Below are 14,355 nucleotides of genomic sequence, written 5' to 3'. Positions count from 1 at the left end.
GGCTTTTCAAAAATAACTCTTGGATTTTCTGAGCTCCAGATCCGACAATTTTGCTTGTTGACGAAACCACCGAGGTGGAAATGGGCCTCATCACTCAAGATGATTTTTCGATGGAATTCCGGATCATTTTCATGCATTTCAACGACCCAATCAGCAAAGACACGACGTTGTTGATGGTTCGCCAGTTTGAGTTCTTGTGTTAACTGGACTTTATAAAACTTAAGACCCAAAATCTCAAATACGGTATTACACCATTTGGGAAATGCCTAATTCTAAAGAACGACGAGGAATAGACAAATCTGGGTTTTCTTCAACACTTTCGGCTACAACAGCAATATTTTCGGCTGTTCTTGAGTGACGTGCACGGGTATTTTTCACCAACTTCTGTATTGCGGTCCGACAAGGTGCTACGCGATGACCCAAAAATGTTATCTCTGCCAAATGTTCACCATTTTTATAGTGAATTTTAATAATTTCAATGCATTGTTTAAGCATGTATCGTTCCATTTTTATTAAAGGCGTAGTTTCTACTGGTCAAATATCAAAAAATTACAGCTTCAAAAGTTACATCTACCGAAATAGCGAGCTATTCAAAATAACACTTGTTATTGGAAAACCCTTCTATTTCCATCCCCAATTCCCCAATTCTATTTCCATCCATATCGTTCAATTTTATAATCCCGTAATATCGGGTTTGTCATCCCCCATACATACTGAGGATTTCGGTCTTATGTTTGTTTGTTTATGTACCTACTCATTTATTTACAAACGTACAGGATTTTACTAAAAAACAAAAAATACCGCTCGCCATGAGCTTTTGTTCAGAGTATTAGAAAATCAATAATTGGGGAACATGAATTGTTTGCGGATTTGCAAGGTCGTACGTTGCCGCTTAGTTAGGTTTCAGCACAAATGCTTTCAATCAAAATTTTTGATTATTTTCCCTTGCGGATTTAAAGAAGTGCCAAAATCATTTCAATTTTGGAGAAATTGCGAATTTGTGTAATTGGGCGCTGGTTTAACACGTTCGCGGACACTAAAAACTTCAGGGAGGTGCAAAAATATACAGGCAATTATTTTTGACACATAGTTGTAATATCCAAAATCTGATTATACATATATTATAAGAGTAGTCAGAACATCGTATTTTAACTGTTTTATGAAAGTACATAATGAATCAAGTGGTCATTACTTTGAAATGTAATTACAAAAACTTAAAGTTACATGAAATTAAATGAACAAAACTTGGCTTTAAAATTTGAATGCTATAGCATTCACGTCCGCGAAGGTGTTAAGGTAAGAAATTTGTATGTCACAAATGTTACTTATACGCCGTGTTTTGTTTTTACACCCTATCAATGTCTTTAAGAGATTAGCACCAAAGCTTTGACTTTTTTCTCAAGAATTTATTTTTCATATTCATCCTTCTTAATTTAAGTATTTAACACAGGAATGTTGTCGTCAAATAAATACAACTACCAAAAACAAGCAAAGTATAGACTTGTCACCGAACTACGATGGTTGAAATCCAAAAATACAAAAAATGAAAATTGGCGGACTTAAAAGTTTTAAAATATTTTTTAATCGAAAAATGCTAAAAAAATTTTTAATATTATTTAATAATTATGATCGTAGTTCATGTTATAAAGACCTGTTCATGTAATACAGAGTAAGTTATAAAATTTTAGTCCGATCAATAATTGTTTCGAAACCATGCCAACCAACAATTCCCTATTAAGCAATTCTACCCAATGTTTACTATAAGAATTTAAAGTTCAAAGATCATTTTTGTTTTGAAAATTTTTCTTGGTACCAACCCACTCAAGAACTTAGAAATAAAATGACAACACTGGTTGTGTGTAAACTTGTCGAAGAAAAATAATCTGGATTCACTTTGTTGTATCTCAAAGTTCAAGCCAAAAACTGAACGAAACGTTAATGCGGAGCTTTCTACCAAAATTCCATAAAGCAATATTATTAAGAGGACTTTTACCCTTCAGCGAAAAAACTTGAAAAATCATATTAAAAATAAATACTTACCTTAAAATAGTTATATTCTCATAATACAAATCAACTTTTTAACCCAGAATATGTTTTTGTTTGCTCTTCTTTCATATTGCTTCCTCCTACACATACACATGTATGCTCTCTTAGGCGTCATCAATCGCGGCGATTCGTTTCGACGTCGACGTTCCCGCAGCAACAGTTTGGCACCGGTGAGTCCAATACATCCGCGTGCCGGCACCGGCGGCGTTGGACTTGGTGGCAGTGTTGGTGGTGGCATTAACGGCGATTACTCGGGTGCACAGAATGAGCCGCATCAACAACAACCTGTCGAAGTGTTTTGCGTGGAAATGCTCGGCGCATCCGGTGTGGGCAAACAGGCATTGATCCAGCAATTTCGGACGTCTGACTGCATCAATGCGTATGACGGACCCGGTGAGTGGGGAAAATAAAAGAAACTGTTTAACAAATTACGTAGCTAACAATTTTAGTTCTTGTTCTTAATTGCAAGGTAAACTTTAGGAATGATGTACTTGATATGAGTAAAACTTTTTTAGAGTCATCACGAAATATTCAAAAATAGGTTATTGAAAATATTTTTATTTTTTTTTAACTTAAAAGTTAGCTGGCCCAAACCTAACACTTTAATCCGGTTGTGAAAGTATAAAAAATATACAAATATTCATCAAAATTTACAATTTTTTAATCAGAACCGAAAAATGATTGCTTACTCAATCTTATACCCCATTAAATTTTCGCATAACAAAGGGCAAGCTTGAAGTTACTAAAAAATTCCGTTAATTTTTTATAATTGTTTTCCTTGACGATTTTTTTTTAATTTATTTTTTTCATGTAACGAATACACGATATTTTTTTTTTGTATGGAGCAAATACCTAATACTTCCAAGAAAAAAATTTCAAAAATCCGAGCGAGGTATTTTTTTTTAGTTCTGATTGAAAATTTGGAAATTTTGATGAAAATTTGTCGAATTTTATAAATCTTGCACCAAGCTCAAAACTTGGATCAATATGGTTTTTATTATACATAGTATGATTTATTTATTAAATAAAAGTACACAGCACCGTAACTAAAAAAATTGAAAAAAAACCAACGGGACTTTCCATAAAATTCAAAGTTGCACAAATTTTCTAAAATTTCCAGTTCAACACCCAAGAAATGTGATGCAAAGTTTGTGAAATTTTTCTTTTGAATAAAGTTTGAAATTAATTAGTAGTATAGTTTTTGTTAGACGAGTAAAAAATGAGTAACATATTTTATAAAACAAATAATGAGTATTCCAAAAAACATAGAGAAATAATAAAAATTGTTGAAAATTTTGATCGTTTTGTCACGGGATACACATATACCTGCAGGGAATTTACCCGAACTTTCACTGATAAGTAGAGGAATATCCTGAACAAGTCACTGACTAAAAATCCCATTCCATTATATTTAAAATATTTATTGTTTTGGTAAAGGATAAGGAGAGGAATGACCTGAACAAGTTGTAGGCCAATTTTGTTTTTGTCTTCAATTATCGCTGGCATTGAAAAATTTTCTAAAAATTTTATTTATCCCGATTCGGTTCATATTCAAAAAAAATGTATTGTTTGTTTTAGGGCACATAAAGTAAAGACATTTTGTTAAATAGTGATGATCCGTTATAATTCAAACTCAAAATGTGTGTAATTGTACTTTATAAACTTCTAGATTCAATTTTCGTTAGCAGAGTCAGTCTCAAAGATATTTACTTATTTAAGATATTTACGAGTTTTATATTTTATGACAGATTAAATGGCATATATTTGCCTAAAATAAATCTGTCTGTAAATAAAATATGTAAAATATGTGCATTTACCACAAATTTTTTACATCCGTACTGGCGAATACTGCTGCATTGCTGCACTGTTAAAATTTTTATTGGAAGTAGGGTAAATTTTTAATGATGAAAACTATTTCAAACTATTCAACAGCAACCATAGCAGCGCACGCCGAGTATGGCTCGTTTAGAAACAAATATTTAATAAGAATTTCCCATTTGAAATGCATTCAAATTTGATTTTGCTAAAACTAAATCAATTGTTACAAAATCTAATGTCATAGGCAATGCCACTTTGTGGCTGCAAAATTTGCAAAATTCCAAAGCAAAAAACTGTCACTTAACACCTGTTGCAACCGCAAATGTACAGCAATATATCGTCCCGCCGCGCCTCCAACTCCGTATACGGCACTCCATTGCCCGCAAAGTTACAAGCCACACTCACGCATGCGATATTTCCACTTCCACTAGAAATTAAATCAAGTTTGTATGCATAAATTATAAGCATATGTAGGCATGTATGCAACATTTGCACGAATACGTGTGCATTGCATTGTCATGAAATATAATTTGATTAAATTGTCACTCATACGCCGTGGGACAGCAGCTGTTGTCGTTGCTGCAAGTGGTGATGCAATGAGTGCAGTACTGTTAAGCTTATTTAATTTTAAATAATTGTGGGCGTATGTATATATGCCTATTTGTACTGATGCATGTGCTCATTGACCAAACGCTGGTCATACATTTGTTTCTGTGGTTTATGCGGGAACGTCCCTTTTTCAGCTTCAGAGGCTTATTGGCGTGTGCTTGCATATGTGTAAGTATATATTATATAATATGCCCTCACCGTGACATCAATATAATTTTTCAATTACGTAACCGCAAGATTTACGTATACAAATTGTCGCGCTGCTGAAATTATCAGCTATGGTAGGTCGGTCGGTCGGTCCCTATGTGAGGTATCTGAGTAGTAAATTTTCGTTTACTTCTTTCATTATTTTCTACTGCTCAGCCACATGACTATCAATGCAATTATTATGTAGTTGTTGTTTTTTGTTATTTTTATTGCTTTTTTATAGTAAACATACCCATTAATTTTCGCTGTGCAATTAACAACATAAAATATCATTCACATACTCTGGGGCCAATTGGCTTCTTCACACCATTTGAAATGCATTTTTTCTCATTATTGAAAAGCACATTCATTAACTTTTTCTACTATATTATTTTCTCATTTCTTTTCATTCAACTTTCTTAATGCCTTTTTTCTTGCAGAATGTGATGTAGCGGAACAAAATATTTCAATAATTCTAAATGGCATCGAATCGGAATTAAAATTCTCGACGGGTCAGCAAGACAACAAGGTGAGTGTAAAGCGCAGAAGACAATAAGATAATTGAGTGAAATGATCAAGATAAAGTGTAGAAAGGAGCAAAAATAGGAGAACCGCTTCTTTGATTGCTTTTCATTTAATTATAGCATGGCTTTAGCTCTATTGGGGCTAATTGATTGTAGCTTTGTGAGCTTGGCATTAAATGAGGTTCAATGATTGTTATTTTGAGGAGCTATTCAAGTGGTTAGAAGAGTTAAAGATAAAAAGGCAGATTTAGAGAAATATAAAGCTTTTAAACCGATTGGATTATTTCGTATTAGATTATTGTAAGATTTTTTGTTTTTGGCGCTAAAGGCAGTCCCAATTTATTCAGTCACTTTTCATATAATAACGAAACATTGGAGCAATTTTATATAATTATTTGAAACAAAAAACTGTCTGAAATCAAATTGCTTTTATAAAAGGATATGTTTCCCCAAGCATCCCTAAGAACATTTCTGTCGATTTTTTAATTTTTCGAAGCGCATGGGAGTCAAAAGCCGAATTTCGATAAAAAACGCCGCTAATTTGTTTATGTAAAATGAATACTATAGCTCACACTTTACAAAAATGTTACTCAGCACGAACACACGCTAATAATTATGAAAAAGATGTTAGTCAAACCAACTTAACCAACAAACCAATACTAGGCCAGAGGGTCCGGTTTTCGTATTTGTTAGAGGGTTAAATTTTCACCATTTTGGCCGATAGAACGATTAATTTATGAAAAATAACACGTACAAAACGGCTGCAAATAAAATTTCTGTTCTATTGCAGAATTTACCACCGAATTACCAGCTGTAACGAGAAGTCGTTAAAAAGGCAGTTGGAGGGTTTAAATGTTCTTCAAAAATTTTAAACACAAAATTTTACGGGGAAACGCAAAGTTTTACCGAAGATGACTCAACTGATGATGCACTAAGTTCAATTTTCCTTTTAATTAGCTGTAATTTTAACTTTAACTTTTCGAACGATAAAAATGTCAGTGTTGAGAATTGTAATGTGTTTAAAAATTAATTTCAAGACATGGCAAATGTTTTAAGGTTATGGCGTATTAAATTAAAAAATAAAAATATATTGCATTTAGTTCGAGTTGCTTTTCATAATGATACTGAAAATACATTGAACGCCCCTCGTATATGCAATGAAGTTCTACAAACATATTTTTGGTTAATTTCATAATTTTTTCATAAAATATTTTAAATACGTAACGTGTTGACGCTCTAGAATAGTTATATGCATATCAAATTGGCGCGTACCTTCTTATTGGGTGCTTGATTAAGCACCACAAAATTAGGTAACTACAGTTTTATGCCAACTCCGAACTGATAAGTTTTTGATGGCAAAAATACACTAGAATGTTTAGCATTGTGACTGCTATTGAAAAAACTGTTTGGTGTTTAATACCCACTGTGCGGTTTGCACTCCACTCGAGCTCTACCGAATGGTAGTCACTATGCATATTTATGTATATCAAATGACTATTTTTTCCGTGCAAAATTTATTTATTTATTTACTTCAGTCTACAGAAAGTGTTCTTGCAGAGAAATTCTGTCGCTTTAATGAAATATGGTAAACAGAGCAAGCTTAAATTTTACAATATTATTATATTATTGAGGTTAATAACGTTGCAAAAATTGTTAGACAATCGTGCAAATCGCACAAGAGGTTCATTAAATGCTTAAATGGTAGTATTATTAGAAAGGTTAAACAAACGATTAATTCTTAGACTATAAAAATGTGGCTTTGAAATTAACTTAATTGCTCCTTGCAATAGATATAACCATTAATGATATTATAGACAAAGATTATTGAGAAATATACTCGTATTCGCCTATCATACAATGACTTTAGGCCAAGTAACTTACGCCGACTTATATAAGAAGCAAAGTAATCTTGTCAGCCCATTTTAGACAATGCTATTTTTGTGAAAAATTTATGTACCTTTTCGATTTTCCTCGAATGAACCTCGTACTATGGATTCCATATTAATGAACAATACTCAATGCGAGATTGTGCTAAGGCAACATAGAAAGTTATAAAAGTTTGAGGGTCTTTAAAGTCAGTGGAATTTCTTCTGATGAATGCAACCATTGCAAATGATTTAGATATCACATAAGCAATATACATGGTGAATTAAAGTTTAGTATCAAAAATAACTCCAAGATCTTTCATTTCCCACTTCCTATTTATGATACAGTTATTTAATTTGTAGTTAACAAGAAAGAAATTTGGCTTCCTGGTATGTGTTAAAATAAAACATTTATTGACTTTCATAAATATATAGTTTGATGACCACCAATTTTAAAAGGCATCGAGATCCGAGTATAAGTTTTGAGTATCTATTAAGTAATGTACCTCTTGGAGGAGTTTTATATCGCCACAAATATTAAACAGTTTGCAAACTTAGAATGTTTAGGTAAGTAATTAATAAAAATAGTAAACAGCATTGGCCCTTGCGGTATACCAGTCCCTGCATTGACTATGATTTTAGACGCAATGGGTCCAATTTTCACTAGTAGTTTCCTACCTTTTAAAAAGCTAACGAAGATTTCCTCTAAAATCCAACTTATACAAAAGTATTAAGTGGTGCACCTTTCCAAAGGCTTTCGAAAAGTCTGTATAAATTATGTTTAATTGGGAACAGTTTTTAAACACACTTGCTATTTGATGTGTAGCTAAAACAAGATTATAGGAGATAGACCTGCCGGAGAAAAATCCATGCTGGCAATGAGATATAATCTTATTTATGTGATCAAATGACTTGATTTTTATTATGTGATTGAATAACTTAACAATAGTGCTCTGCTGGTTCTAACGATTTCTAAAATTAAGCCCAGCGCTAGATCAGATAGTGAGCGGCTCTCACCACATCTTTTTAAAACTTGCGCCGATTTACTAGATCTATTATTGATTTAAAATTTTGTTTTTTTAAATGGAACTTTTATCGATTCATAGAAACCTTGCTGGATTGAATCAGTCTATAAATGAGGTGAGCGGAATGATGTCAGTAACTACAGGCCTATTGTCAATCTCAAAGGTAGGATAGGAATCAACGTGGTGTTATATTTATCTAACAAACAATTTCTGAAAAAATCGAGCAAATAAATCACATGAACTACTTCAAAGTCATATTATTTAAACCAAGAACTGTGAGAATTGTATAACTTTAGAAAACACAAAGACAAGTTAACCCAAACTCGGCCAACAATTATTAACCCTTTTAAGCCCATTTTTAATATATTATATTTACATTATTAGCTTTTGAACCACATACATAGTTAGAAAGTGCTTAAAATATTTGTCTCTTTTCTAGACAAGCGGACAAGCGGTTTCTAGAATAAGTGATAGTTGACGCAAAACACAGCAAGTTGTACCGTGAACTAAACTAAAAAGAATTACTAATGTTTTAGTAAATTTATTTATTTTATTCAAAAAGTTATAATTTCAAACCAGTTTTTTTTTCAAGCGTAGCAACTCAAATATAAAGGTAAAATATCTACATTTTCATAAACAAAAATTTAGAAAAACTCATTTAAAGTTGAACAACACCACCGACCTAGCCGTCATTTGAATAGCAAAAATTTCATGAAGTGACTTTGAATGAATGATGTCTTTTGCACAAGAAGAATGCATAATTCTGCAGGAGTTTCTAAGAAAAACGCAATAAAAAATACGGCCATAACGGCACTTCAAATGTTTCATTCTTTCACAGGATAACCGGTAATGTGACCTAATACGTGTATGCACTGCTTGAGTAGTCATATGCCAATTTTGCGCGCCAATGAAGATTTTGCATGATCTGCGTTCGTTAGTTGGGGCTCTGCAAAAGAAGACCAACACCTGTCAAAACCAAACCAATCAAAGCAAGTTTGTGTTTCTCGCTGCATTGCAGAGCACAAAGGCCAAAGCAAAGATTGACAACAAAAACAACAAATGCAACTTCTAACTCATCAACCCTGACAAGCAGAGTCCAAATCTTTGAATTAAAGCATATTTATACATACATATATGTAAGCATGTATATGGTTTCAAGGCCTGAGTGGTAATGCTAGAAGCCTTTTGCAATTGCAAATATTTGACAGAATGCGTTTGGGATTTCGCGGCTTTACATGTGCATTCAATCTTGGCATATCATATGTCCAATTGAGCGCATCGATGAGTACACTTTTGATATAGCACGCGTATTGTGGGAAAGCATTTGCTTGCGGTTTTCAACGATATCCCAGTATGCGTGATTGCAGGTGTTTATGTAAAAAATTATTTTACTCCATGTCAGCCGTTCTATGTGCAAATGTTATTATATGTATGTATAAGTATGGCATTTATGGTAATGTTGCTTTCGGTATGATATTGCGTAAAATCCAAGGATTAATGCCAATGTAACTTCAATGCTGTTTAAATTTGTTAATTTTTCAGTTTTGATCATCATTACGATGGGTTAATTTTATGTGACGCACGTTGTTCAATATTTTTTTTTTATTGTCAGAATAAGTTTCGAACTACTCCAAGATTTGACTGGAGAAAGGAGAAAATGCGCAAAATTTTTTACAACTTGAAATTTACTCTTGTGATACTAAAATTGTATTGGCTATAAACTACGTACCCATGATTTTGATGGAAATTTTGATTAAAAATTTTGAAATTTTAATGAAAATTTGCCGAATTTTTATAACTTTTGCACAAAGTCGCAAAAAAATTATGCGATATCTCCTGTAGTATGAACTATTTTTTTTTAAACCATATTAAAACGGAAAAAAAATTGAAAATAATGAAAAAATAATAAATAATTTTACAATAGAATATTAAAAAAAAGTATATAAAAAATAATTAATAAAAAGATATTCCTTTCAAAATTAATAGCTGAAATCGAATTTCTAAAGGGTGATTTTTTAAGAGCTATAAGAATTTAAAAAAAAAAGGCGTTAGGCGTTATATCGCACGATCTGGGTGGCCAATTGACAGGTCCCGAACGTGAAATAAAATGTTCACCGAACTCGACTCTCAACAAGTCCATTGTTATGCGTGCTGTGTGGCATGTGGCACCGTCTTGCTGAAACCACATGTCATGAAAGTCAAGTTCTTGCATTTTGGGAAGAAATGAAGAAGTACGGTCCAATGATACCTCCAGCCCAAACCGCACCAAACTGTGACTTTTTCTGGATACATTGGTAGCTCTTGCAATTCTTCTGGCTGATCTTCACTCCAAAATCGACAACTCTGCTTATTTACGTACCCATTGATCCAAAAATGAGCTTCGTCGCTGAACACAATTTTTCGATAAAAAAGTGGATCTTAAACTTTCTTAACAGAACACGCATTTTTATAATAAAATTCAATGATTTGGAAGCGTTTTTCGTTTTTAATACGATTCATTGTTAAATTATAGACCAAACCGAAGATTTTTGACAGTGAAACAAAACACGAAACGTTCGTCAGCTGTTTAAACCAACTGTTTAAAAAGATAATAGCTAAAAAATCACCCTTTACATAGTTAGTTTCAATGAAGTTTGATGAAAAATCCAAAATGGACTAGTTTTTTCTCAGATGGTAAAACTAGGGTTCACTGAGTGAAGCAAGGGCGAAATGAAACACGCACAGTTTGCAAGGGAGGCAGTGCGAAAGATATCCTGCAGTACTTTCTGTGCCTCAACCCAGCATTTGCAGAATGAATCAGCTATCTTAATTCTGCAATTTATTTCAGGCCAGAGAATTGGCAATTTACAAAAACTCGCGAAATAAAGAATTTAATGTAAAAACCGAAGCCAACTAATTTTTACGATCTCCTGACAATACTAGGGATCGGTTCCAGTTTAATTGAAATCGGTGCTAATCAGACAAGTTTATCTAACTTTATTAAGCCACTTTATCGAATAAAACATGCAGTTTGGGAAAGACAAGGGTTGAAGGAAGACCCTTTTAATCCTTTTAATTGATGGAACAGGCAAAATTTTGATATTCAATGGAAAATTTATAATTTGTATGTGTAGAAGTTAAATAGTAATTAAAAATACTGGAAAATCCACGGATATGTCTTAATATTTTAGCTATTGAGAGAGCAGAAAAAAATAAGTTTTTATATTTACTTATATCAAACGCGCTTAAACTACGCAGAAAAAATTCAAATGAATTCACTGACAAATCTAGTAAATTTTTACCTTAGTATTCTACTCAAAAAAATTCAATCAATTCGAAATATAATAAAAAGTTCAAAATAGAATAAAATTAAGCCAAAAATAAAACAGTACCACAAAGGCAGCAAAGGTCATTGGTTACAAAAGATAAAAAGTGAAATTCGGAACAACTACCAATCAATCGAAAACAAAAGTTGGTTTTTTTTTGATATGCTTATAAGTGTTCACTAGGCCGGGTCGATTTCCGTAAAAACAGAAACATTTGAAAAAACCATTTAAAATGTTAAAGCTTATTTGGAGAGTATACTGAATTAAGATTCAAATTTGTGGGTCACTCTAAAAGCAGTCAAATTTATTTGTTACCGCAATTTTGAAAGCCGATGTAAAAAAATTAGATAACATAAAAAGATTCAGTAGCTATAACTTGTTTGTTTTAGTAACTTAATTGAACATTTTTGGGCAAGAATTTATTAATTTTTAATAGCATCCAAGAACAACCACTCTGATATCAATGTTTCGCTAGTAAAATATGACTTCGGAGATGTCTAACACCTAAGAGAATAATATAATAACCACCAAGCCCTTGGCAGCGGTATATATATAAAAATCAAGCATAAATAGCAAACTTATAGCAAAATTAAATCACTCTGGTGATTATTATATCCCAAAATTATTATTATTATTATTCTTTTTTTTTTGGTTTTTGCATGCACTTCGGATAAGATTTGACACAGAGAATTTTTTCCCCTTTTTTTTAATTTTGAGTTTTTCTTGTATGGCCTGAACCAGCCTTATATGCATATTGTATGCATAGCTCAGACATAGACAAATCACCTTCACTGTAATAAAACTATAATAACTATGATAATAACCAACAATGATCGACCAATGAGCGCATTAGTAAAGCAGACAGCACGATGAGTGCGACCGCTTTGGCCAAATGCCAAATGCGAAAAATGCTACGTAATATACATAATTAGACCAGATGAGTGAGAGGTGGGATGAACTCTGCAGACACCAGTCGGTTGATTACTTAAGTATTTTTGTAAAAATCCAAATGACGTCGCACAAAATGCATCTAAGCAAAACAAAGAGGAACTCACAATATTTTTCACTATGTCACGACTGCAAATGCGAACAAGCAAAATTTTTTTGCATAGAAATGTTTGCTTATTCAAATTTCTAATTGCAGTTTGGAAACATTTGCTATGCTTAATTATATCATCACGATGCTATAAATATAACAAATTATAAATGCCAATATTTTAATGTATTATTTCCAAATGTAAAAGTAAAGTGAAAATTTAATATAATTAATGCCCACACATTCCCAAATATTTGAAAAGACGCGGCCGAGCGATAAATAAAATGTTCGGTGTGCTCAGTTGCCGATGACGAAAAACGTTGATCTTTTATAGAATACAGAATAATTATAAATAACAATTTCTATAAAATATAATATTTTATTTCGACAGGGGGGCAATTTTAATGCGCGTTCGCACACGTTTCTCACTTATTGAACGCCCAAAAACGCACCATATATATTTTTTCTTCTTCTTCAGTTGACCTTTTCTACGCATATGGGTATTTTGCTTCCTCTGCCATCACTAGTAGATACCGAATTGGCCTTTGCATCTGTATTTACTACGCTATGTCTATGTTTCGCCACTTTGCGGCCCCGTCCGGCGCTCTAGCAAATAAAAATAATAAATGTCTATGTCCTTATAAATCCAATATCTCGTAATCAAGGTATGCGATCACTTGGTCAGCTCTCAAAATAACAAAAGTATTCGGCAAAATCTTATTTTACAATACTTCAATGGGTGTCGGATGCTGAGAGTTCAAACTGGCGCAGAATTTGAATAAATGCAAAAACATTTTTTCTTGAATTATTATTATTTGTCAAATTCATAACACATTAAAAGCGATTAGGATATACAAGAGAAGGCTTCAGACCATCAGCATGCATTTCTGTTGAAAAATTAGCAACTGTTAATGAAATGGCGTAATTGGGTAAAGTTGTACTTCCAAAGGCTTTTAATTTAATTTAAATAGCTTTCATTCTGAACAAGTATGTAATTAAAAACAAGCAATGCTAAAAAATGTAAATACCAATTCAAGCAAGAGCTTTGTTCATTTGCAACGTAAATGCCTATGGCAAAAAATAAGAAGTGTTGCATATTAAAAAAAAAATAGGGCATCTGTTTTAGTTTCTATAGACGTTTGCATTCTTTTTACGTAGATTTGGTGCGAGAAATTTTCCGAGGAATAGTTTTCGAGATATTTTAACCTTCTAGTGACCTCACAATTGCATTTTTTTAACTTCTCCAAAAAAAAACAAGACAAAACTAATGGGTTGGAACATTGCACTAGAATATTACACACGAAATTCTACTATATATGCCCAAACTAGGTATATGTCGCTCAAATAATTATTTTAACACTTTTTTCGACTTTTTCGGGAAGCGCTCGATACATAATTTAAAAATTAATTAGGCTAAAAAAATCATCCAGAGTTTCGTGAGTCATTAAACCAAATATTTCGGAATATCTTTTAGAAGGAATTTTTTGAGGTATACTCTAAGCAATTCTTTATAAATGTTTTTAAAAATTTCTCTTTCTCTATTATCTCTGTTTGCAGGATGAACTAGAAAAGGCTGATGCTTTTCTTGTGATCTACTCTTGCATTGACAAGGAGTCATTCACACGCGCCAAACATATACTTTCTCGTTTACAGGACATGGATTTGATACGTACTCGTCCAATTATTTTAGTGGCGAATAAAATTGATTTGGCACGTTCACGCGCGGTTTCTTCACAAGGTAAGCAGCAAAAAATAGTGAAAGTAAATAAATTTATAAACAAGAAATATGGTTTTATAACTTTGAGTAAAGACAAAGTAGGTCACTATGAGGAAGACGAATTCGTGACTCAAATAGTTCAGTATAGAAATGTGAAAATTCTTACATAAATCTTTTTTGCAAAAGTGTTAGAATCCTATCTACAGGATTGCCCATATTCGACG

The 14,355-nt window shown here is 32.6% G+C and overlaps 1 protein-coding gene across 4 annotated transcripts in view; it reads left to right on the top strand.

Moving 5' to 3' along the window:
- The window catches only part of LOC129246448 (GTP-binding protein RAD), a 150,983-nt gene that overhangs the window by 116,047 nt on the left and 20,581 nt on the right, over positions 1 to 14,355 (top strand). For all 4 annotated transcript variants that reach the window (XR_008582466.1, XM_054885293.1, XM_054885294.1 and 1 more), the window contains exons 4-6: positions 2,155 to 2,439; positions 5,100 to 5,188; positions 13,972 to 14,152. Coding sequence is in view for 3 of the 4 variants with exons in the window: in XM_054885293.1 (XP_054741268.1) it covers positions 2,155 to 2,439; positions 5,100 to 5,188; positions 13,972 to 14,152 (555 nt within the window). In the remaining variant the exon portion in view is untranslated. The remainder of the gene's footprint in view (positions 1 to 2,154; positions 2,440 to 5,099; positions 5,189 to 13,971; positions 14,153 to 14,355) is intronic.

This window comes from Anastrepha obliqua, chromosome 4 (genome assembly GCF_027943255.1).
Source record: "Anastrepha obliqua isolate idAnaObli1 chromosome 4, idAnaObli1_1.0, whole genome shotgun sequence".
NCBI classification, from domain to species: domain Eukaryota; kingdom Metazoa; phylum Arthropoda; class Insecta; order Diptera; family Tephritidae; genus Anastrepha; species Anastrepha obliqua.
Note: the sequence above shows the minus strand (reverse complement) of the source record. Positions and strands in the feature narration are given on the sequence as shown.